Here is a 26,506-nt window from a genome sequence, read left to right on the forward strand (position 1 = left end):
TCTCACCATAATAATGTGACGTCCAGTTCAAACACGAATATATAAATCGTCATTGACATCTAGTAAAAACGTATATAATCGTGAATAATATTAAATCTCCAAGTTGAACATGTACAGATCGTTAGCCTACGCTAACACTTCAGACCTCTACCCTCCATCAATGCTAACTTCTCACATCTAACATCCGTCACTGCTAGCTGTTCATCTCCAACTGCCCAACAGTACTGGCGATTAACTTCCAACAACGAGTCCAACCAGCCACAGAGTATCTTACAAAGAAAGCGCAGTCAGAGATCCAATGCAAAGCGCTACACAGCGCTGCCAACATAGAAGCAGCCTACTTACACCTTTTCCATTTGCGAATGTCGCGTGGAAAGAATTATTACAGGTAAACCGCCGCATAAGCTCCAATCTCTCTGATATTCCGGTTGTCCTCATTTCGAGACAGGCATTTGGAATGTAAAAGTAAGTTACCCGACTCCGAATGTACTCCCCCAGAATTTTACTACCAAACCTCTCAGTGGTGCGTGACCTCTCTCTTGTAGTGTCTGACACTGGAATTTCTTCAGCATCTCCGTACTAACGCTATCGCACCGACTAACCGATCCCCTAACATCGCTCTCCATGTCCGCCCCCGGTAGCTGGATGTCAATCCTAAGGGCCCGGGTTCGATTCCCAGCTGGGTCGGAGATTTTTTCCGCTCAGGGTCTCGGTGTTGTGTTGTCTTATTCATCATCATTTCACCCTCATCGACGGGCAAGTCGCCGAAGTGGCATCAAATGGAAAGACTTGCTCCCGGCGAACGGTCTAACCGACGGGAGGCCCTAGTCACACGACATCGCTCTCCATTGGATATTCTATATCAGTTCTATTAATCCAACCACGTTACGGTCCCAGACAGATGAGCATACTTAAGAATCGGCTCAGAAAGTGTTTTATAAGCCACTTCTTTCGTGGATGAGTTACATTTTCGTAACATTTCTCCAGTGTACCTCAGCCAGACACCTCCTTCTCCTGCAATTTCTTTTACAGGTCACTCCACATTAAATCACTCCGGATGGTTACTCCTACGTGTTTTACGGTAGTTAGTGTTGCCAGCGAGTGGTCACCAATAGTGTATTCGTACACTAGTGGGTTTCTTTGGGTATCTGTGCACACTATTTGCTAATGTTCAGGGACAACTGCTAGTCTGTGCAACAACTACCGATTCTGCACAGATATTCCTGCAATTTTCTACGCTCTTCGGTCGTTGCTGTACTCTTGACCATTTGTGTACAAGGTGCGTCCGAAAAGTTCGACAAATGTTCACAGAAATCAAAGGAAACGAGCTATAAACAAAATACCTTCGCTGCCTTTAAAGCAATCACATTAGCTACAACACACTTCGGACCATGCGAGTGCTAAAAAGCAGTTTAAAATTACGACTATGAGTCATTCAAAACTGACACCAGAACCTTGCTTGAGGGATCAGTCTTGTGACGCTCGCCACGAATTCCTCTCTTGTGCCAAACCCTTCATCTCAGAGTAGTTGTTGCACCCTTCGTCTTCAACTACTTGTTGGATATATCGAAATATCGGCCTTCCCCTACAGTTTTTACCGTCTCCGGCTCCCTCTAGTGCAATGCACGTTGCTCCCTGACGTCTTGACACATGTCCTATAATCCTGCCCCTTCTACCTGTCAGTGTTTTCCATATGTTTCTTCCTTCTCCGATTCTGTGGAAGATCTCCTCATTCCTTATCTTATAAGGCTACCTAATTTTCTATATACTTCAATAGCACCACCTATCAAACGCTTTGGTTACTCTCTTTTACTCTCTTTTCCTCTCACCCTACCTTTCATGATTCACCACCACACAGTGCTGTGCTCCAAATGTATATTCTCAGTAGTTTATTCCTCAGATGTACGCCGGTGTTTGACACTTGCAGAGTTACCATGGCTAGGAATATTTTCTTTGTTTGTGTTACACTGTTTGTTTTTTGTTTTTTTTATATGTCCTACTTTCTTCGCCCGCCACGTGTTATACTGCTTCCAAAGTAGCACATCTCTTTGGAAGCAAAATAACATATGACGCGAGGAGTAAAATGGACATACAGAGCTGATTATCAGAGGCAAAGAAAGCATCCCTGCCCGTGAGCAGTCAGCTGATATCAAACGTCGTCCTTATACAATCGTATTAATCTTAAATTTTCAATTCGTGATCGTCATTACAGAGTCAGATTATGCAGTGATCGAGACACTGAATTCTGTTCTTGTGGATGGCCGTTCAAATCCCTGTCCGGCCGTGCAGGCGAATGCCGGGACGGTTCCTTAGGAAGGTTACTACCGATTCCCTTCCCCAGTCCCAGCTTGTGATCTGTCTCTGACTTCGTCGTCCACGAGACGTCAAACCCTAATCCTCATTGCTTTCCATCGTCGTCATTAACTTGCTTTGTTCTTGATCTAACCGCTCTAGATGATATCATCTCGATGATAGCTAATCCAGACGTAGACATCTGGCAGCAAGTTGATGCCGAATTCCTTGAGTTCAGGAATATGTTAAAGTCTCGCACTGTTGTATAGTGAAAAAAATAGAGCTCACCAAGTATCGGACCAGGCTTCTGTCTTTGCAGAACTCAACACGTCGCTCTTGAGGAATTAAACCGAGGGTGTAAGGTAACTGCAAGAGTACGTGAAGGACGTATGATAGACCTGTTAACATTATACACTGATACTCTGATCAGCCTACTCATTGTCACGACTGCTCAGCGCGACGTTGGATGCCGCCTTGTGGCATTGCGGATACGTGAAGCAGTAACAGAAGTATGTAAGAGGAGCAGACACGGACGGGGAACCACTCTAGCGAAGATATGGTTTGCAATGCGGAAATGCATTGAGATAAGCAACTTTGACAAAGGGCAGATTATTTTTACGCAAAGCCCGTGAACGAGCACCGCGCAACGGGAAGCTGGTCGAATGTTCACGTGCTACTGTCGTGAGCATCTACGTAAAGAGGTAGACGGACAGTGAAACTACCACTAGGCGCTATAAGGCTGAACGTCCACGACTGTCCACAGAACGTCGGGTTTGGAGGCTTGTCTCCTCTGTATACTGGGACTGATGGTGATCTGTGGCATCTCAGCGGAAAGAGCTGAATACTGGTGCACGCGCAAGTGTTTCGGAGCACACCGTTCGTCGTACAATTCTGTGCAAGGAGGTCCGCAGCGGGCCACCTGTACATGTTCAGATGTTGACCCAATGACATCGTCACAGTGGGCAGCACGGGACTATTCGACCGTCGATCAGTCGAGACGTAGCAGCTCTTCGAATGAATCACCATTTTGCTACAATAGGTCGATAGTCGTCTCCACAAACGCTGTCATCGAGACGAACGGCGACTCGAAACACGCAGCGCGCCGCGGACGTAAGCTGATGAGGGCAGTATCATGCTATGGAAGACATTCTGCTGCGCTCACATGGGACATGTGGTAGTAATCAAAGACAAGCTGCCACCTGCGAAGCACCTGTATCCCCTCATGCTTGATATCTACCCTGAAGGCGATGTCGTCTTTCAGCGGTATAACTGTCCGTGTCTCGGAGCCAGACCCGAGACCCGTGCTACAATGGTCAGTGGTTTGACGAGCATTAAGAGTGAACATACGTTGATGCCTCGACGGCCGTATTCGCCTGGTGTTAATCTCATGGAACCCATCTGGGTCGCTATCAGGCGCCATCACTACATACGCAAATCAGCGGCCCGTTATTAGCTCGAATTATGTGACCTAATGCCATTTTTTTGGTCATCAGTCTTCTGACTGGTTTGATGCGGACCGCCACGAATTACTCTCCTGTGCCAACCTCTTCATCTTAGAGTAGCACTTGCACCCTACGTTCTCAATTATTTGCAGGATGTGTTCCGATCTCCGTCTTCCTCTACAGTTTTCCCTCTTTACAGCTCTGTCTAGAGCCTTCCTATCTCAGCTGATGTCCTGTCTCTTCTCCTTATCAGTGTCTTGTCCGCCCCCGGTAGCTGAGTAGTCAGCGCGACAGAATGTCAGTCATAAGGGCCCGGGTTCGATTCTCGGCTAGGTCGGAGATTTTCTCCGCTCAGGGACTGGGTGTTGTGTTGTCCTAATCATAATTTCATCCCCATCGACGCGCAAGTCGCCGAAGTGGCGTCAAATCGAAAGACTTGCACCCGGCGAACTGTCTACCCGACGGGAGGCCCTCGTCACACGTAGTAGTATCAGTGTGTCCACATATCCCTTTCCTCTCCGACACTGCACAGAAACTCCTCATTCCTTACCTTATCAGTCCACCTAAGATACATCCTTCGTCTGTAGTACCACATCTCAAACGCTTCAATTCTCTTCTATTCCAGTTTTCTCACAGTCCATGTTTCACTATCATACAATGTCATATAAACCAAAAAACCCACCAACAAACTGTCGGATCTCTGATACGCATAATCGATGACGTGTTTCGTTCCAAAGACGGTAAAACAAGATATTAAGCAGGTGGCATAATGTTTTGGCTCATCAGTATATATAAATGACGTAGTCACAACGTCATAAAGTCCACGAGGCTGTTCGCTGATGGTGTGGTCGTCTATAAGAAGGTATCAAAATCAGAACTCGCACTTAAGGAACCTTTGGAAGACCCGCAGAATATTGATTAATGGTGCAGTTGACCTTAAACGTAAATTAATGTAACATAGTGTGCCTACATCGGTACACTACAGGCACAAAATGACGGAAACAGGAACTACTATACGATCTAGGAGTAACTATCAGTAGCGACCTTAAGTGTAATGATCACGCGAAACAAGTAGTAGGGAGATGTAATTCATCCATGAAAGAAATGGCTTACAAGGCGCTTCTTCGTTCGATTCTTGAGTATTGTTCATCAGTGTGGGATCCTTGCCAGGTAGGACCGATACTTGATTATTGTTCATCAGTGTGGGATTCTTGCCAGTTAGGACGGATGCAAGAGATGCAGAAAAGCCAACGAAGAGCGGCGCCTTTCGCCACAGGATTGTTTGGTCGTCGCCATACCGTGACGGAGATGCTCGACAAACTACTGTGTCAGACTCTGCAAGATGGTTGTCGTGCGTCACGGAGAGGTTAACTACTGATACTCCGAGAGCGTACCTTCGAGAAAGAGTTCGGACAACATATTACTTCCCTCCCATATACATCTCGCGAAATGACTACAACGAGAAATTTCGAGAAATTATAACTAATATGGATACTTCCCACGTGCCAGTCGCGAGTGGAACAGGGAAGTGGGAATCTGGTAGTGGTACCAGAAATAACCTTCACGACACAATATCACTTGCCCTGCAGAGTGTAGATGTAGATCATTTCACACACCTAAGAATCTAACAAAGAAGTTCATGTGTCATCAGTTCATCTGCCTGCATCCTCCTGCTCATTTTCAACAGTTGTTCGTTTAATGTAATGATGTATCCAGTACTCGTGTGACGTCTTTGGTTTTCATGTGTAAAATGAGAGCAAACATAAATGCGTATACTGTGTGTGGCTCCGCAGGTGTACATAGCGGAGGCGGACGGGGTGCCCGAGTACGGCAAGGCGACGACGCTGGGCAAGCGGCTGGTGGCGGTCAAGGTGCTGCCGACGGGCGCCGCCGACCAGGAGAAGTAAGTGCACAGTGTCTCTGGCTGCCGCACCCCGCTTGCCAATCTTTCTTCTTCACAAGAATTAGGGCCAATTATAAAATTGGATGAAACATCTTAAAAATCGATGTACGTAAAGGGCTAACCATAACTTTCTTTTTAACGTCGTGCGCAAAGTTAGTTTTAGAAACCGCTGACAGGAGAGAAACCGACATTAGTTACTTAAAATGGGGCAGTACTTGCCAGATAAATTACACTGAAGCCCCAGAGAAACTGGAATAGGCACGCATATTCAGCAGGATTTTATATTTTACATAGTGCTAGTTTGGCTTCATCTTTGTTGGTCGTTCAACAAAGGCCAAGCATTTTGCAGTGACTATTTTTCCTTTCTCTTTCCCAATCTCAATATTTTTTACTTTCTTTTCCCATTCCCTGATTATTTTTGCCAGTACGATACTGAGGTCCAGTTTTACAGGATTTTATATTTTACATAGTGCTAGTTTGGCTTCATCTTTGTTGGTCGTTCATATAGCTTTTTTCAAAGCTGTTTCACAGAGGAAGACTGCACTGTAGTTCCTTCTCTAGATTGTCGCACAGATGACAAAATGGTAGATATTGAAATAGACGACAGAGGGATACAGAAACAATGAAAATCGATCAAAAGAGGAAAGGCCGCTGGACCTGATGGGATACCTGTTCGATTTTACACAGAGTACGCGAAGGAACTTGCCCCCCTTCTTGCAGCGGTGTACCGTAGGTCTCTAGAAGAGCGTAGCGTTCCCAAGGATTGGAAAAGGGCACAGGTCATCCCCGTATTCAAGAAGGGACGTCGAACAGATGTGCAGAACTATAGACATATATCTCTAACGTCTATAAGTTGTAGAATTTTGGAACACGTATTATGTTCGAGTATAATGACTTTTCTGGAGACTAGAAATCTACTCTGTAGGAATCAGCATGGGTTTCGAAAAAGACGGTCTTGTGAAACCCAGCTCGCGCTATTCGTCCACGAGACTCAGAGGGCCATAGACACGGGTTCCCAGGTAGATGCCGTGTTTCTTGACTTCCGCAAAGCGTTCGATACAGTTCCCCACAGTCGTTTAATGAACAAAGTAAGAACATATGGACTATCAGACCAATTGTGTGATTGGATGGAAGAGTTCCTAGATAACAGAACGCAGCATGGCATCCTCAATGGAGAGAAGTCTTCCGAAGTAAGAGTGATTTCAGGTGTGCCGCACGGGAGTGTCGTAGTACCATTGCTATTCACAATATACATAAATGACCTTGTGGATGACATCGGAAGTTCACTGCGGCTTTTTATGGACGTTGCTGTGGTATATCGAGAGGTTGTAACAACGGAAAATTGTACGGAAATGCAGGAGGATCTGCAGCGAATTGACGCATGGTGCAGGGAATGGCTATTGAATCCGCCCACTGCTTGAATACTGCTCAGCAGTGTGGGATCCGTACCAGATAGGCTTGATAGAAGAGATAGAGAAGATCCAACGGAGAGCAGCGCGCTTCGTTACAGGGTCATTTAGTAATCGCGAAAGCGTTACGGAGATGATAGATAAACTCCAGTGGAAGACTCTACAGGAGAGACGCTCAGTAGCTCGGTAGGGGCTTTTGTTGAAATTTCGAGAACATACCTTCACCGAAGAGTCAAGCAGTATATTGCTCCCTCCTACGTATATCTGGCGAAGAGACCATGAGGATAAAATCAGAGAGATTAGAGCCCACACAGAAGCATACCGACAATCCTTCTTTCCACGAACAATACGAGACTGGAATAGAAGGGTGAACCGATAGAGGTACTCAAGGTACCCTCCGCCACGCACCGTCAGGTGGCTTGCGGAGTATGGATGTAGATGTAGATGTAGATACAGGGATATGCAAACAAGCAGAATACGGCGCTGCGGTCGGCGGCGCCAATATAAGACAGCAAGTGTTTGGTGCAGTTCATAGATCGGTTACTGCTGCTACAGCGGCAGGTTACCAAGATTTAAGCGAGTTTTGGCGTGGTGTTATAGTCGTCGCACGAGTGTTGGGACACAGCATCTCCGAGGTACGGATGAAGTGTGGACTTTGCCATACGATCATTCCAATATCACGAATCCGGTAAAACATCAAATCTTCGACATCGCTGCGGCCGGAAAAAGATTCTACAAGAACGGGACCAACGCCGACTGAAGAGAATCGTTCAACGTGACAGAAGTGCAAACCTTCCGCAAATTGCTGCAGATTTCAGAGCTCGACCATCAACAAGTGTCAGCGTGTGAACCATTCAACTAAATATCACCGATGTAGGATTCCGGAGGCGAAGGCCCAGTCGTATACGCTTGGTGACTGGACGACACAAAGCTTTACGCCTCGCCTGGGCCCATCAACACCGACATTGGACTGTTGATGATTGGGAACATGGTCGGACGAGTCTCGTTTCAGATTGTATCGAGCAGATGGACGTGTACGCGTATTGAGACCTCATGAATCCGTGAACCCTGCATGTCAGCAGGGGACTGTTCAAGCTGGTGGAGACTCTGTAATAGAGTGTCGTGTGTGCATGTCGAGTGATGTGGGGCCCCTGATACGTCTAAATATGACGTGAGTAAGCATCCTGTCTGATCACTGGCATCCATTCATGTCCATTGTGTATTGCGACGGACTTAGGCAATTCCAGCAGGGCAATGCGACGCCCCACACGTCCAGAATTGCTACAGAGTATCTCCAGGAACACTCTTCTGAGTTTAAACACTTCAGCTGGCCACCAAACTCTCCAGACAAGTACATTATTGAGTGTATCTGGAATGTCTTGCAATTTGCTGTTCAGAAGAGATCTCAGCCCCTCGTAATCTTACGGGTTTGTGAACAGCCCTGCAGGATTCATGATGTCAGGTTCTTCCAGCATGATTTCAGACTTTAGTCGAGTCCACGCCACATCGTGTTGCGGCTCTTCTGCGTGCTCGAGGGGACCCTACACGATGTTATGTAGGTGTACCAGTTTCTTAGGCTATTCACCGTATTTTGCGTGCTAGAACCTGCCTGTAGCCAGTCGGTAGTGCGAAAGCAAAGAACTTCCCGTGCCAAGTTTCACAAGTCACCACCAGTTTACAACAGCGTTGTGACTTAGTGTAACATTTTAGAAGAGGATTGTTATTTGTGCAGTACAAAACGTTCGGACTAATTAGGCATGTTAGAACAGTCCGTGGACCGTGTATGGGACGTGCTACTGCGAAGTACCACAAAGCTTCATATCGAGCTGGTGCATAACTGAACATTCCTCCGAGAATATTGTGGAAAATCCTTCGTATGCGGTGAAGAGTGGAGCTGTACAAATTGCAAGCCATAAGCAGTGACTGGAAACTGCGTCGTCGGCAGATCGGCAGAACCATCTCGAAAATGACAACTTAGCCGGAAAATTAATCTTCAGTGACGAGGCCACTTCTCATCTTTCGGGAAAGGTCAACGGACACACTACCTGCACATGGGGTACAGAAAATACACTTGAAACTAACACGTTCGAGATTCCGAGAAAGTATTTTTTGTGCCGTGTCCAGAAACAGTCTATGAACCCTTCTCTGCTGACGTAACTGTCAATCGTATCAGCTATCTCGACATGCTACAACTATTGTTCGTGCCACAACGTGAAACTTACAGCGGGGATTTCATCGTTCCACAAATTTCCCCTCCACGTTTTCGCAGCTGTATAGGAAATTGCCTAAATCAACTGTTCCTTGCCACTTGTCTGGCGCTATTCGACTGGTCACCGTGTTCGTCTGATTTTATCTTGTGGGTTTCCGTCAAGGAAGGCGTTTATGCTCCACCTCTACCACAGAACATCGAAGACTTCAGACACCAGATTGCAGGAGACGTTCTTGCCGTCACTCCTGATAAGCTGAGTCGAGTATGGGCAGAACTGAAGCACCAGCTAGTTGTGTGCCGCGTAACGAAGAGTGGACACACAGAATGGTTACGGACATCGTAAAACAAAAAGAAAATGAGTGTTTGTCTTCCACATACTGAATCATGTGTTACGCTGTTCTTGGCCATTCGTCTGTAATGTTTTTTTTTTTTTTAAATGTTTCATAGATAATCGCCTTGCATATAAAGTGCAACTCAGAGTGAATGCAGCGCTGCAGACGGCGCAGTTTGTTGTCATGGCTAATAGCTCACTGGGGCTGCACAGTGTACGAATTCGCTGTTGACCTCTTACGAAGGATTTTCCACGTTGTTGACTGCGGAATGTTCACGTTTCCTATTCAGTGCATAGTGATACATCTATAAGAACTGAACAGAATGTAAATCAGAGTGCAAAATTTCGATCGCTACGTCAACGTTCAAGTTATGCTAGGGCAATGCTGGGAACCATCGAGGAAGAAGAATGTGATGCTCGTCTGATTTTTAGTGACGAGGCAACCTTCACAATATCGGAATATGGGGTACGGAATAGCCGAAGTGTATAAATGAATATCAGCATGACTCACCGAACGTTAATGTGTCGTGTGTGATCTCAGCACAAAATTTATACGGTCCATTATTCTTATTATAGCTAAAAACCTTAACAAATATATACCTGGACATGCTTCAGCTGATGCGGCACCTTGATACAGATTTCGTTGATTGCATGTATCTGAATGATGCAGCAGCCTAAAATTGCTGTGTGGAGGCTGGCACGTTTCTATTTCGACATCTTCCAATCCGCTGGATCGGTTGTAGTAGATATGACGACGCTGTGTTTGCTCTTTGGTACATCCCTCTACGGATCTGACACACGTGGATTTTACGGCGTTATGTGAAAGATCTTTATATGTACCTCCTTTACGCCAAACTATTCTAGAGCCCAAAATGCGCCTTTCTGTTGGGCTTACTTCGGTGACTCCAGATAAGCTTCAGAATGTATGGCGTCAAACTGGATTATCGCTTAGATGTTTACCGTGTGTTAAAGAGGAGCCATACACAACATCTGCACAGCATGTAATTTTTTTTAATTCTTCTGCATACTTTTAATTATGATATCAAATTACATCTATCTACTTAATTTTTCTTTATCATCCTAAAAGTGCAATGTTATTAAGAGGGCTGACATGAATCTGGAAACGTGTAGATGAGAACAACAAGGTAACTCTCGATATTTGTTGTACGGAAACGGAAGGTATTGCTGGTTATTGCACATTGTTTTTTTGTATTAACAGAGCAGTGACACTAGTAAAAAGGTTTAGAAAATACATTTTAAACATTTAGAGTAGATGAGATATTAATTTCGAAAGTACAAACAAATACGAATATTACGATGGGAACTACGCGTCATTTAGGTGTTAACTGGAAAAAGAGAGAGGAGCAAAATTCGATCCAAGAGTACAGAAACGCGAAGTTGTATGCTGTTCATGTGCCGTAATGATTTAAAAAACACGCCCTTCGCCAGCTGTCTCAGGTTCGAGTGATAAGATCCGCCATGTGCTGTTTTCTCGGATTGCGATCTAGTTCGGTTGCCACATGTGTACGCTTGCCGTCTTGCATTGTCTCTTGCCGTGGATAGAGCCATAGTCCCATAGCATTAAAAACATGTTTCAAGTTACTGGAACGAGTTTGATTCATCTAAGGTAAGGTAACAGTTAAGAACGCAACTCCATCAGACCAGGAAAATTTTCAAGACTTCGGAAACCAGTGAATCTAATGTGAACATGTGCTGAGAGGGAGATCTCACTTCGTAACAGGATTACATAAGGTGAGAACATTAGTTTCCTTTGTCAAAGCAGTTCCTTTGTATTATGGTTTATAGCTTCATGGACTTCCGGTCAAATTCAAAAGACTGACTACGGAAAACCATCAACAGGAACAATCACTCTCAGAATGTCTGCATTGGACATACCATAAGTAAATCTTCCAGAGTAAGTAACTGGTTGCCAAATGCCTGTAGTGGCTGTAAGAACAAGATCCATCAGATTGTCCATGAGACGCCTGCCTGATGCTACTAGCGTTATATATTTGTACTATAGAGGTGATTTATCATCAGTTGTTTAGACCGTCACGTTTGAGGACGGGGAGAAGCTCCAGTCCATGAGCCTAGAATCATATAATGTCGTTCACGAGCTGGATCAAAGGAAAAGAACCCAATAGAATTGTGTAAACTTTTGTCACGAGAATGCGAAATGCAGCTAAACCAGTTAGCATAATTTTCGATGATTCCCTATAAACAAAAAAACAGTCCCCCAAATTCAAGAAGCGCAAAACATTCTGAACGAACTACGTGATGGAGAGCTGTTATACCTGCCCCACGCAACAGCTTTCACTTCTTTTTGAACTGAAAAGCCGAATGCAGACACTCATTCTGATGAATGCGCAGTAGTTATTGAAGGATTTATGAAGCCATGGCTGTATATCGTTACTCACATTCCGCCTTTACAGTCCAGATTACAGTAAGCAAGGATATTTGACATTAAGAAATTAATTTTCTTTTAACCAACCACTCAGAAAGACTGCCATACAATTGGCTACAAAGATGTGTTTTTTCTTCCAGCTTGATGACCCCTGCACATTCTAATCTTATAAAACTAACATCTGTAGACTAAGAGACGACTCAGTCTGCCGTCATTGCCTATGGCTAGTAAGGCCTGCAATTTGTACGGCTCCATTTTTGGCCAAGAGTCCACTAGTATCAAACATAGACCTCAATTAAAGGAAGAAATTTCACAGAATGTACGTTTGGAACACAGAAGTGTATGGTTGTGAAACACGGACTGTTGGGAAACCGAAGCATTTGAAATGTGGTGCTATAGACGAATGTTGAAAATTAGATGGACTGATAAGGCATGAAATGAGGAGGTTCTGCGCAGAATCGGAGAGGTAAAGAATATTTTGAAAACACTGACAAGAAAGGACAGGATGACAGGATATCTGGAGCTGTAGAAGGCAAAAACTGTAGAGGAAGATAGAGATTGGAATTCATCCAGCAGATAATTGGTTGCAAGTCAACCTTACCCCTGACATTTTTTTCATCTGAGTATGGTTCAAAGGCGAAGTCTACAGAGAAAAATTAAATACAAGAGATTATGAATGGTGCTGACTTCATAAAATAACTTCATTAATACCTCAGAAGATAATGATGTAGGCAGAAGCAATGAACTAAAATGTGTATCAGCACTAGGATTCAAACAGGGGTCTCGTCGTTAATAGCCAGATGCGATAACTGACAGTACGGCTACCAAAGCTGCCTGGCGTACAGAAATCCTATTCCAATATTGGAAAGTTTGTACAATACTGATGCGAGTGTAGAAGGGAAATAGCAGTGGGCTGAGGCGTGAATTGCAATTTCTGAACCGGTCGGGGTGGCCGAGCGGTTCTAGGCGCTACAGTCTTGAACTGCGCGGCCGCTACGGTCGCAGGTTCGAATCCTGCCTCGGGTATGGATGTGTGTGATGTCCTTAGGTTAGTTAGGTTTAAGTAGTTCTAAGGTCTAGGGGACTGATGACCTCAAAGTTAAGTCCCATAGTGCTCAGAGCCATTTGAACCATTTTTTTTTTTTTTTTTTTTGGAATATCTGTTTGGGAGGCAGACGTACTACTTATTCCGTGCAGCGTGGTAGATGCAGGATAGTGTGGATCAATGTTTAGCGCTTGTCCTTAGTAAGCAAAAGACCTGGCCTCGAATTGTGACGCTGGTAAAAATTTTAATTCATTGCTTGAACGTACATTCTTACCGTAGCTAAAGATGAGGGTCAGTATATATCAGAAACATCAGCGCTAAATGATTAATATCTGACCTCAGAAGAATTACACTTTGTGCTGTCAAGAGAGTTCGAAGTCGGAAATGGAATCTAAGCATTTACTTTTGTTTAACAGCTTTTGTGAGTATTTGATTTGGTTACATTCTATCAGCTGCATCGCCATAACCAGTAAAAATTGCACACATTTTATACAGAGTGCTTATTTTAGAAGTTGGTAGTACACAGTACTTCAAATAATTTAAATACTTGCACTCTTCCTGAAACACCCATATGTAAAGACATAAGTGCTTTTACCTTTCTTTGTGTGTGTGGGTAGGGGTTACACAAGTTCGTCGATTTTCAGCTTTGATGTCATAGTAGGAATATTTAGGTAAGTTAATCTCGTGGTAGGAGTGTTGAGCACGTGCCGCGTGTTGCAGACAAGTGTTCCTGCGCGACGTGCACATCCTAGCGGCGCTGGAGGACGCCAACCTGGCGCGCGTGCTGGGCCTGTCGAGCAGCGAGGAGCCGCTGGCCGTGGTCATGGAGTACCTGCAGCACGGAGACCTCACGCAGTTCCTCAGGGCGCACCAGATGGCCGACGACGACGACCACCTGCTGGCCGCCAACTCGCTCAGGTGCGCCCGCTGCTGGCTGCGACGCTCGCTCTAGTATCTTGAAAACAAGCACGCCGGGCAAAATACTAGTCAGCGCCTCGAAAGAGTGCACTGTGAAAGCCAACAAAACTTTTGAAACACCTTTTAAACTTTGATTCTTGAAGAAGACATCATACGGCTGCAACTTGTAATCTTATTTACAGCCCTTCTTCAGGCAAGACACTTCCATAAAGCTATCTGACAGTGGTTAAACTTATGCAAACGCGACGTAAATTTCATTGACGTACTTCTGAAGGGAACGCATTAGTTACTATTACGAATGAATTACGCGAAGCTAATGAACACTTCATGTAGTAAGGTCCATGTTGTAGACGAAAACTACTGCAATGCAAATGTATTTGCCATTTTTACGATATGAATGTTAGTACCATAGAAAAAGAATTTTGAACCCTAATAATTGTCACCAAAATTACGTACGAGACTGATATTAAGACATTGCTGCTGGCGGAGTCGCATTCAGTCACAAACTACAACACCAGTACTTACTATAAAGCTGAAAATATTATGTAAGACGAAAGAATTATATCTGGCGATACAAAACAAATGCTTCACTTGCTGAACAGAACTGTTAAATGGGACAAAGATCACCTGCCGTTCAGTGCTAGTCGTGAATACGCAAACCCACGTGGTTTCGTCTTCTGACAAAGAGAAATAAAGCCATAACATCTTTAGTTTTGCAGCGCAACTAGAAATAATATAAGCAAAGCAATGTGCTTACTGATGGTCGAGAGAGACAGAGATAGGCAGAGAGAGAGATGGAGAAAGAGAGATAGAGAGAGACAGAGAGAGGGGGGCTGAATGCACCGAATGCTCACGGATGTTTGAAGCACGATTGGATATCCATTCCCACATCGATACAAGTTTCCGAAAGCGCCACTGAGCTCCATTTCAGTTTGAACGAACACTATTCCGCATGTAAATGACTCGGAAAACCATACATTCTCCAAGAAACGCGAGTAAAACACACGTAGGAAGAAAAAAAATTCCTTTACTTTACGTCTATGGTCACAAATTTTTTGTCATCAGACTACCGGTACCGGTCTACAATGACTATCTTCAGATCTGTTTTATAAAAACACGTCCTAATGTACTGGGGCCATAGTGGCATCGACAAGTGCCGAAAGCTGTGGCTCCAGCATATTAGGACATGCTTTATTAAACGAGATCTGAAGATTGTCATTATAGAACGAAACCGGTAGTCTGCTGTAAAAAAATTTGAGACCATAGACTTACGTAAGTAAGGGAAATTTATTCTATATTCCGGTCACTGTTCAATTCGTGCCTGTGTCGCAGCTTGTGACACGTATGAAGTTCGGTTTAAGGCAAGAGCTTATAGCAGATACACTGAAATATGTAAAGACTGCATGCCAGCCTCCAACGTCGCTAAAATAGAGAAACTTATATGAGAATGCAGGCTTTCTCGGCGAATCTCGATGATAACATCTTCTCGGATTGACAGCCGAGTCAATGTGTTGTTCTCCAGCAACGTTTCAGCAAGATTCTTACTTGCCATCTTCAGGCGAAGATGGCAAGTAAGAATCTTGCTGAAACGTTGCTGGAGAACAACACATTGACTCGGCTGTCAATCCGAGAAGATGTTATCATCGAGATTCGCCGAGAAAGCCTGCATGCTGAAACGTTGCTAGAAAACATAACATTGACTCGGCTGTCAACCGGAGAAGATTTTATCATCATTAGAGAAACTTGATCTGCACTGAACAGGATCCAGCACAAATGTGATGTCCTGGTCAGGCCATGCTCTCCTCTAAATGCAAAAAATGGTTGCAAGACGTCTCGTAAAGCAACATGACTGACGTGCACAAGATACATCCCTCGCGTCTAGATCAGATACGCACGGCAGTCAGCCAGAATATTGTAGCACCCCAGAAGCACAACCCTGGAAAACAGCAGAATGGGTAACGCGCTATCGAAACAAGTTGGCGTAAATAACTGAAGTGTTTCAACTGGTCGCTTTGGAGCGTTGTGGGTAGTATAGCCCTTAACTCGCGAGGTGACTTTCTGTACCGTATACCAAGACGTGGGATCCCTATGTTTAAACCGAGATCTGAGGCAAAAATAATTTGAAATTTTTAATTTATGCTATATAACATTTATTTTTACAATTATTTAAGGGTTGTTAAAATGCTTCTAGTTTATTTTGTTGCACTAAATGGAACCTGCAGAATTTTACTTTTTATCACACAAATGCACAAAATGTTGGATGGTTCTTTTAAAAAGCACACATAAATAAACTGTTAGAGTACTGAATTTTACATTCTGAAAAATTATACAATCACTGTGGCAAATAAATTTCCAAATAATACTAAATTCCAGGATTTAAATCCGCGCTTAAAAATTCCAGCCCGATAGGTACAAAAAGAAAGTCTGTCAAATTGTCATTTTCTTACCACCACTCAGAACACATTCGATTTTAACAGACACTTTAAGCGTTTCATTGACGAAACAGACAGATCCCCATCACAATTTTCCTGAAGTTCTTCCTCTGAATGATACTCTTGTTCGATAGCAGATCTATGATCACTGGCTAATGTAAAATCGTAGCCTTTTTTGTTTATTTCTTGACCTATATCACTGACACCTTCCTCTCTAGACCGACTAACAATTTCATCAAACTCGGGAAAGTTAAAAACGACACATTCGTGCCAACATATTTTGAGCTATACGGTACCGTACTGAGGAAAACAGTTACGTAGTTCACTAGGTGCGGTCTAGGAGACTCCAAAATCTATCAGTAACACGTGTCAGCAATACACACAGACAGCGATAATGCAACCGACAGTAAGCATCGTAGGCTTGGCAGTTTAAGGATCGTAGGGGGAGTATAGAAGCATTCCGCCAAATTTGGCCATGGAGAGCGAGTTCGAAAATTTTCGCGAGGTCTGGGAGACCGCACCTCATGAGTTATGGGTCAAAACAGGTTATTGGATGGTCTTGCGACCCTCCGCCGATGACATGTGTGATGTCAGTAACACGGTGTATAGAATCAGTGCAACAAAAACTGTCGATATGAAGACTTCACAGAACGGCAGAGGAGATACCGATTTACACATTACTGTAAAATGTAAATTACTCATAGTCCTCTTACCGTAACACCATATTCTCTGTATTTCACTTTTGGCACTGCACACGACTGCACTAACTTTCTCAGGGCGCTCGCAAAAATCAAATCTGTCCATTGGATCGCCACACGGCCATCAGAAACATCGCTAAGTATTGACTTCAGATATCTTTGGCTTCTGAAGAGCTGCTCGACCATTGTATACTATTCTTATTAACTCTGTACATACAGTCTTACTAGGTTGATTTCTGGTAGCACTTGAGAAATTACCATAGATTCCTTTCGCTGATTTCATGCGAGTTTTTTACAACCACTCTCTGAAAAGATCGATGTTCTCTGTTGAGTCAGTACATGAAGTCTCCCAGGTCTGTGTTTAACTAAGGTAGTTCCTTTGCGTGTCCACTTCACAATCAGATCAACTTCTGAAACGCTGAAATGTCCCTGATCTCTTACTCATGTGACTAGCCCACGCTCTGACTGACTGCTGTCACAGATTCTCTTATACTGGCGGCTCCGCCGCGCATGACACCTCGTGGTCAATTCCTCAGTACATAGCGGTGTCATCGGGATCTTTCGCCGTGGCGTGCTTGAATAAAATCCTCTTAATTTAAGATCGGCGTCGCTTAGAATACAACAGCTGAGCTTTAGATAGCTGTCTACGCCATCGTCATCAGGAGTTAAGATCACTGACTGTCGGCGCTGGCACGATGTTATGCTTATATAGATGCAGTGGCAGACTCTGGAGCCATCCAACGTGGACAGAGTGAAGCACGTATGGAACCTAAGTCGGGCAGCTCGTGGCAGCTGCAACCTGCCGAGGGACCGAGTGACGTCAGCTGGCGCGAGGGGCCGGCGCCATATTTGAAACTGGCGCTCCACCTTCACTGTTTCCCGTGACGGAACGCTGCAGCTAGGAGCTGCCCAACTTGCCTTCCACTTATGTGTCACTCCGGCACTCTCTGAAAGTTTCCAGACGCTACCATTGCGTCTGTATAAGCAGAACACCATGCCAGACCTGGCAGTCAGTGACTTTAACACCTGATGACGATGGCGTAGACACCTGCGCGGTTTGTTAACGGAGAAGATTTTATTGAATTATATTGGGCAGACAGATAACGTTTGGTCTTATAGGGTGCATTACTACACGGCTAAAACGGTCACCCAAGTCCAGTACATATTGTCTATCTTATCGCTACCGTGGGCAACAAAAATTTCTTTTTCAGTATTTCATATAATTACTGAACGAATTTAAAAACTTAAAATTATCTGATAATCTACTCATTAAGCGATATAATAGTAGACTGATGTTTAACAGGATAAGAGGTTGCAGGAAGATATTGTTTTTATGTCTTGGTTCAAATGGCTGTGAGCACTATGGGACTTAACTTCTGAGGTCATCAGTCCCCTAGAACTTAGAACTACTTAAACCTAACTAACCTAAGGACATCACACACATCCCTGCCCGATGCAGGATGCGAACCTGCGACCGTAGCGGTCGCGCGGTTCCGGACTGTAGAGCCTAGTACCGCTTGGCCACTCCTGCCGGCTTTTATGTCTTGAAGCAATGAAACTCACGGCGCCCAGATTAGCTTAACTATAATCACCCTGTACGTGAGAATGAGAGCACACATATCAAAACTTCTAGAAACTTTTTCTCGCTGACACCTCCTACAAGTAGTTACAGGAAAAAGTACATCGCGTACTACATTTTCGCTGTTGACGCAATTAAACTTGCGCATCAGGCACGGTGTTTTAATTTATTACTTCTTTACCTTAACTCTATTCGCACATATGCCACTGTATGTACACTACTGGCTATTAAAATTGCTACACCAAGAACAAAAGGAAGATGATAAACGGGTATTCATTGGACAAATATATTATACGAGAACTGAGATGTGACTACATTTTCACGCAATTTGGCTGCATAGATCCTGAGAAATCAATACCCAGAACAACCACCTCTGGCCGTAATAACGGCCTTGATACGCCTGGGCATTGAGTCAAACAGAGCTTGGATGGCGTGTACAGGTACAGCTGCCCATGCAGCTTCGACACGATGCCACAGTTCATCAAGAGTAGTGACTGGCGTATTGTGACGAGCCAGTTGCTCGGCCACCACTGTCCAGACGATTTCAATTGGTGAGAGATCTGGAGGACGTGCTGGCTAGGGCAGCAGTCGGACATTTTCTCTATCGAAAAAGGCCCGTGCAGGACATGCAACATGCGGTCGTGCATTATCCTGCTGAAATGTAGGGCTCCACAGAGATCGAATGAAGAGTACAGCCACGGGTGGTACCACATCTGAAATGTAACGTCCACTGTTCAAAGTGCCATCAATGCGAACAAGAGGTGACCGAGACGTGTAACCAATGGCACCCCATACCATCACGCCGGGTGATACGCCAGTATGGCGATGACGAATACACGTTTACAATGTACGTTCACCACGATGCCGCCAAACACGGATGCGACCATCATGATGCTTTAAAGAGAATCTGGATTCATCCGACAAAATGACGTTTTGCCATTCGTGCACCCAGGTTCGTCGTTGAGTACACCATCGCAGGCGCTCCTGTCTGTGATGCAGCGTCAAGGGTAACCACAGCTATGGTCTCCGAGCTGATAGTCCATGCTGCTGCAAACGTCGTCGAACTGTTCGTGCAGATGGTTGTTGTCTTGCAAACGTCGCCATCTGTTGACTCAGGGATCGAGACGTGGCTGCACGATCCGTTACAGTCATGCGGGTAACATGCCTGTCATCTCGACTGCTAGTGATACGAGGCCGTTGGGATCCAGCACGGCGTCCTTATTACCCTCCTAAACCCACCGATTCCATATTCTGCTAACAGTCATTGGATCTCGACCAACGCGAACAGAAATGTCGCGTTACGATAAACCGCAATCGCGATAGGCTACAATCTGACCTTTATCAAAGTCGGAAACGTGATGGTACGCATTTCTCCTCCTTACACGAGCCATCACAACAACGTTTCACCAGGCAACGCCGGTCAACTGCTGTTTGTGTGTGAGAAATCTGTTGGAAACTTTCCTCGTGTCAACACGTTGTAGGTGTTGCCACCAGTGCCAACCTTGTGTGAATGCTCTGAAAAGCTAATCATTTGCATATCACAGCATCTTGATGCTGTTGGTTAAATTTCGCGTCTGTAGCACGGCATCTTCGTGGTGTAGCCATTTGAATGGCCAGTAGTGTAGCTGAAAAATGTTGTATGTGACATAGTTCAGCAGATATGTCATATTCAGGTGCGTGAAAAATTAGATACGTGCAAAACTAGCTCACCTTAAAATGGAGCGCAAATTAGCCACATAATACTAATGCAGTTTTACTTTTTCATCGTTCTGTGCGTAATTAATACTAAAGTAATAAAACCAACATATTTAGGATATCGCGTCTTCTATAATAAAGTTTGTACATGTTTAACGTCATTTGACATATTAACTCATTTACAAAGTAATCAGACGTTTGAAGCTCTTTTACGCATGGGAGCGGAATTTTGTAAGCAATCTCCTTCTTGAATGAATTACACTTCCTTACTTTATTTCCAATGGGACGCTGCTTGGAGACCCTTTCTTGTATCCTGCACACTCGTCTAATATAGAGTGCCTACGAAGCTGTTTTCTCGGATCACTAGACAAAAAAATCTAGGAAAACATATTAATGGAGTTTATTACACTAAGTTAAATTGACAATACTTAACTTTGCGTATTCACAAAGACGTGTCGCAAGCAAATGGCGCAATGCAAATAATCAGTGTACTTCGGTATATACAATTTCAATGTAAGCAAAACAATACAGATCATAAGTCACTGCTGTAGCGTCTTTATGACGCTGTCTACTGCGGCCGCGGCTAGGCGGCGCGGTGCTTCGATTCTCTTCATGTAGAGGCCGTTCCTGTCTAGCACACTATTGCCTGACGACGCCTCACAGCCCTCTCTGCCGTAGCGTTCCAGGCCGACGTGCTGGCGCTTCATGTAACGCCGGAACACCCTCCTTCCCTGCAACTACACTGCCCACAAAAATTGAAGGAACACTTTTTCGAAGGCTCTTAATTGCATCCCATTAAGATGCGTAAGTTGAAATTTGGCTAGGAGGTGGCCACAATCTTTCTGTGTAATGGTGAAAAGGCATGGTGCCCCGCGACCTCACCCCCTGGGTTCGACGACGCTTCTGCCTGCAGGGTGAGACCAAATTTCGCCACACTTCTGTCCAGAGCCTCAGGGAACGTGTCACACGATGAGATGTCGTCACAGCCCGTCTTACCCATGTTTAACCACTTCTTACGACGCCTCTACGACGGAGGTCAGAACTACGACACCCAACGCTGAAATCACGCGGTTTCCTTATGAGCGGCCAAGGAAACAATTCAGAGACACCATCGCTCAGGTGGTGGCATAAAGGACATCGGTGAAGCCACCCCTTCTCCTGAGGCTTTCATTTCCACACGTCTCGCGGTTTCAAACGAAGCCGGCCGGTGTGGCCGTGCGGTTATAGGCGCTGCAGTCTGGAACCGCATAACCGCTACCGTCGCAGCTTCGAATCCTGCCTCGGGCATGGATGTCTGTGATGTCCTTAGGTTAGGTTAGGTTTAAGCAGTTCTAAGTCTAGGGGACTGATGACTTCAGATGTTAAGTCCCATAGTTCTCAGAGCCATTTTGTTTCAAACGACACTTCGCCGTGCGATGGGCAACAAGAAGATGTTCATGACAGCCCTTGACTTTTCTGACACCCTTTGACGCCTCAAACCCTCTCTAAGGATATTGTGGGTTGCATCGTCAGTGAACATGATCGCGCCATTTTGCAGTGAAGCACGATCGCAGTTTATGGTGCGTGTAGAGGCTAGGAAAAGGGAGAGAAGGAAACATAGTAGGTGAATATGGATTGGGGGGAAGAAATGAAAGAGGAAGCCGCCTTGTAGAATTTTGCACAGAGCATAACTTAATCATAGCTAACACTTGGTTCAAGAATCATAAAAGAAGGTTGTATACGTGGAAGACTCCTGGAGATACTAATAGGTATCACATAGATTATATAATGGTAAGACAGAGATTTAGGAACCAGGTTTTAAATTGTAAGACATTTCCAGGGGCAGATGTGGATTCTGACCACAATCTATTTGTTATGAACTGCAGATCGAAACTGAAGAAACTGCAAAAAGGTGGGAATTTAAGGAGATGGGACCTGGATAAACTGAAAGAACCAGAGGTTGTAGAGAGTTTCAGGGAGAGCATAAGGGAACAATTGACAGGAATGGGGGAAAGAAATACAGTAGAAGAAGAATGGGTAGCTCTGAGGGTTGAAGTAGTGAAGGCAGCAGAGGATCAAGTAGGTAAAAAGACGAGGGCTAATAGAAATCCTTGGGTAACAGAAGAAATATTGAATTTAATTGATGAAAGGAGAAAATATAAAAATGCAGTAAATGAAGCAGGCAAAAGGGAATACAAACGTCTCAAAAATGAGATCGACAGAAAGTGCAAAATGTCTAAGCAGGGATGGCTAGAGGACAAATGTAAGGATGTAGAGGCTTGTCTCACTAGGGGTAAGATAGATACTGCCTACAGGAAAATTAAAGAGACCTTTGGAGAGAAGAGAACCACTTGTATGAATATCAAGAGCTCAGATGGCAACCCAGTTCTAAGCAAAGAAGGGAAGGCAGAAAGGTGGAAGGAGTATATAGAGGGTTTATACAAGGGCGATGTACTTGAGGACAATATTATGGAAATGGAAGGGGATGTAGATGAAGATGAAATGGGAGATAAGATACTGCGTGAAGAGTTTGAAGAGCACTGAAAGACCTGAGTCGAAACAAGGCCCCGGGAGTAGACAACATTCCATTAGAACTACTGATGGCCTTGGGAGAGCCAGTCATGACAAAACTCTACCATCTGGTGAGCAAGATGTATGAGACAGGCGAAATACCCACAGACTTCAAGAAGAATATAATAATTCCAATCCCAAAGAAAGCAGGTGTTGACAGATGTGAAAATTACCGAACTATCAGTCACAGCTGCAAAATACTAACGCGAATTCTTTACAGACGAATGGAAAAACTGGTAGAAGCGGACCTCGGGGAAGATCAGTTTGGATTCCGTAGAAATGTTGGAACACGTGAGGCAATACTAACCTTACGACTTATCTTAGAAGAAAGTTTAAGAAAAGACAGACGTACGTTTCTAGCATTTGTAGACTTAGAGAAAGCTTTTGACAACGTTAACTGGAATACTCTCTTTCAAATTCTGAAGGTGGCAGGGGTAAAATACAGGGAGCGAAAGGCTATTTACAATTTGTACAGAAACCAGATGGCAGTTATAAGAGTCGAGGGGCATGAAAGGGAAGCAGTGGTTGGGAAAGGAGTGAGACAGGGTTGTAGCCTCTACCCGATGTTATTCAATGTGTATATTGAGCAAGCAGTAAAGGAAACAAAAGAAAAATTCGGAGTAGGTATTAATATTCATGGAGAAGAAGTAAAAACTTTGAGATTCGCCGATGACATTGTAATTCTGTTAGAGACAGCAAAGGACTTGGAAGAGCAGTTGAACGGAATGGACAGTGTCTTGAAAGGAGTATATAAGATGAACATCAACAAAAGCAAAACGAGGATAATGGAATGTAGTCAAATTAAATCGGGTGATGCTGAGGGTACTAGATTAGGAAATGAGACACTTAAAGTAGTAAAGGAGTTTTGCTATTTAGGGAGTAAAATAACTGATGATGGTCGAAGTAGAGAGGATATAAAATGTAGACTGGCAATGGCAAGGAAATCGTTTCTGAAGAAGAGAAACTTCTTAACATCGAGTATAGATTTAAGTGTCAGGAAGTCGTTTCTGAAAGTATTTGTATGGAGTGTAGCCATGTATGGAAGTGAAACATGGACGATAACCAGTTTGGACAAGAAGAGAATAGAAGCTTTCGAAATGTGGTGCTACAGAAGAATGCTGAAGATAAGGTGGGTAGATCACGTAACTAATGAGGAGGTATTGAATAGGATTGGGGAGAAGAGAAGTTTGTGGCACAACTTGACTAGAAGAAGGGATCGGTTGGTAGGACATGTTTTGAGGCATCAAGGGATCACAAATTTAGCATTGGAGGGCAGCGTGGAGGGTAAAAATCGTAGAGGGAGACCAAGAGATCAATACACTAAGCAGATTCAGAAGGATGTAGGTTGAAGTAGGTACTGGGAGATGAAGAAGCTTGCACAGGATAGAGTAGCATGGAGAGCTGCATCAAACCAGTCTCAGGACTGAAGACCACAACAAAAACAGAGGCTAGAACCACCAGGACCATTCAGAACCTTTCAGCGAAATTTGAATGTCAGCCGGAGTAGCAATGGGTACTTATGCTTTTTGAGCCCTCCTGTTTTCCGCCCTCGCTCTCTTGTGGTGTGATCATGCTGGAGTGCATCATTAACAAGTGCGTGAATGAAGAGCCAAAGGGTCCACGTAAGATCGGTGCGGTGCGGCCCACGCAACTTCGTTGAGCACATTACAAATGTACCAGTCAGAAACTTTGACACCATTTCAGCTTGGTGGCTAACACCTGAAGGTAGACAGGCCCCTCAAGGTGTCGACGGTATTGCCTAACCTGCAGGCTCTACAGTAACTGCCTGGATGATGTGATGTCGAAATTTCTGAAGGTACATTTCTAACGTGCTCGACGAACGTTCATGGGTAGCACTGAGAATGTTGTCAAACTGTGTGATCTTGGAGGAACCCTTTGAGGTTTTATTCATGAACTTGTTAATGTTGCACTCCCACCTGATCACACCACAGGATGGCGGAAATCAGAAGGGTTTGAAAAAGCTTTGCTGTTTCAGATCATGTCCAGATTTCGTCGAATGGTTTTGAATTGTGTCTGGTGATTCCAACCAGCAGACAAGAGCAAAAACTGTGGTCTTCATGCACTCCAAAGAGTGCGTTAACGTTCGATGGGAATGCAGCCCCACAATTTCCTTAGAGAAGCGTTCAAACGTCCGAGGGCGTCAGCAGTGTCAAAGGTTGTCAAGAACATCTTCCTGTTTGTCGTCGTGCTGTAAAAACTTCTTCGGAACAGGCCTCTCTTTCTGAACAGGCCTTGGAAGGCGCAGCGGTGCAGACGGCTCGCCGTGTCATGCTCGGCCCACGGGAGTAACTGGATGCGGAAATGGGGGGAGGGAGGCATGTGGTCAGCACACCGCTCTCCCGGCCGTATGTCACTTTACGAGACCGGAGCCGCTACTTCTCAATCAGGCAGCTCCTCAGTTTCCCTCACAAGGGCTGAGTGCATTCCGCTTGCCAACAGCGCTAGTCCAGCCCGACAGCGCTTAACTTCGGTGATCTGACGGGAACCCGTGTTACCACTGCGTCAAGGTCGTTGGCCATCGTGCTGTGAACTATTGTTTTCGATCGCGTACTATGTGGCGGTCAATATCCCAGGGAGAGGGGTGGTTTCATTGACGGCCTGTAGGCCACGACCTAAGGCGTTTCCGTGTCTGTTCTGAGCGAAGATGTGTCTGATATGTTTTCTTGGCCACACATACGAAAAGTACGTGAATTCGACTCTGGGTATTGCGGTTTTGACCTTCATCGCAAAGACGTCAAGACAAGGGCGAAATGTGGGTAAGAGGGGCTGTGATGACTTTCTCATGGTGTGACACGTCCACGGTGGCATTGGGCACAATTTTACTGAATTTTGCTGCCGAGGTGATTCCATTAACTCACTTTACAGTTCGCATTAAGTGCTATTAACTACCGAGTTGTGGCCTTTTATTCGCATCTGTCGACACATTGCTGCTTGAAGCGTCGCCAAGCCCGAAGATGACGTAGCAGGCGCCACGCTTTTTCCCCTGTACAGAGCAAGATTGTAGGTACCTTTCAGGCAAATTTTAAACTTATGGTCGCAAGTGGAGGCAGCTACAGGGTATCGAAACAGTGATCTTTTATTTGTGTTGCACAGAGTATACATAGTGTGTTTATAATCATAGTTACAAAGATTCTGTTTCTGCTGTAGTTACTGTACGCTAGCGAAACTTGTCAGATATATTAATGCGTGAAAGCGGAACCGAGTTACGCTGGAAAAAAATTAGTTCTTTTATTGGCCACCAGGTGCAAATCTGGCACTGTTTGTCTGGCAGTATGATATTCAAACTGTCAATTGACATACTATAATGTGAGTGAACAGTGCGGATACCGAGAAGAGAGATCGTGAGCCGTTAGTGAAACTGTTTTATGTGAACCACTGCCATTACAGTGCTGCACTTAAAGAGTATCGCCGACGGGAAGGTCTGAGGAAAGGCCTGATGTAATTAAATGGTTTAAATAAAATGTTAACGCAATTAGAAATGACTGGTGAGTCTGGTGTGGAACCTGGAAGAGTAAGGATGCCTATCAAGGTCAAGCTATAGAGGTTGCTGTAACTGGCCTTGCAGCACGTGCCCCGCA

General features: G+C 44.6%; 1 protein-coding gene across 1 annotated transcript in view; it reads left to right on the forward strand.

Annotated features, from left to right (window-relative positions):
* Positions 1 to 26,506, forward strand: part of LOC126259594 (discoidin domain-containing receptor tyrosine kinase B-like) — a 416,947-nt gene that overhangs the window by 371,751 nt on the left and 18,690 nt on the right. The window contains exons 13-14 of the mRNA XM_049956504.1: positions 5,528 to 5,637; positions 13,756 to 13,953. Of these exons, the coding sequence (XP_049812461.1) occupies positions 5,528 to 5,637; positions 13,756 to 13,953 (308 nt within the window). The remainder of the gene's footprint in view (positions 1 to 5,527; positions 5,638 to 13,755; positions 13,954 to 26,506) is intronic.

This window comes from Schistocerca nitens, chromosome 5 (assembly GCF_023898315.1).
Source record: "Schistocerca nitens isolate TAMUIC-IGC-003100 chromosome 5, iqSchNite1.1, whole genome shotgun sequence".
NCBI classification, from domain to species: Eukaryota; Metazoa; Arthropoda; class Insecta; order Orthoptera; family Acrididae; genus Schistocerca; species Schistocerca nitens.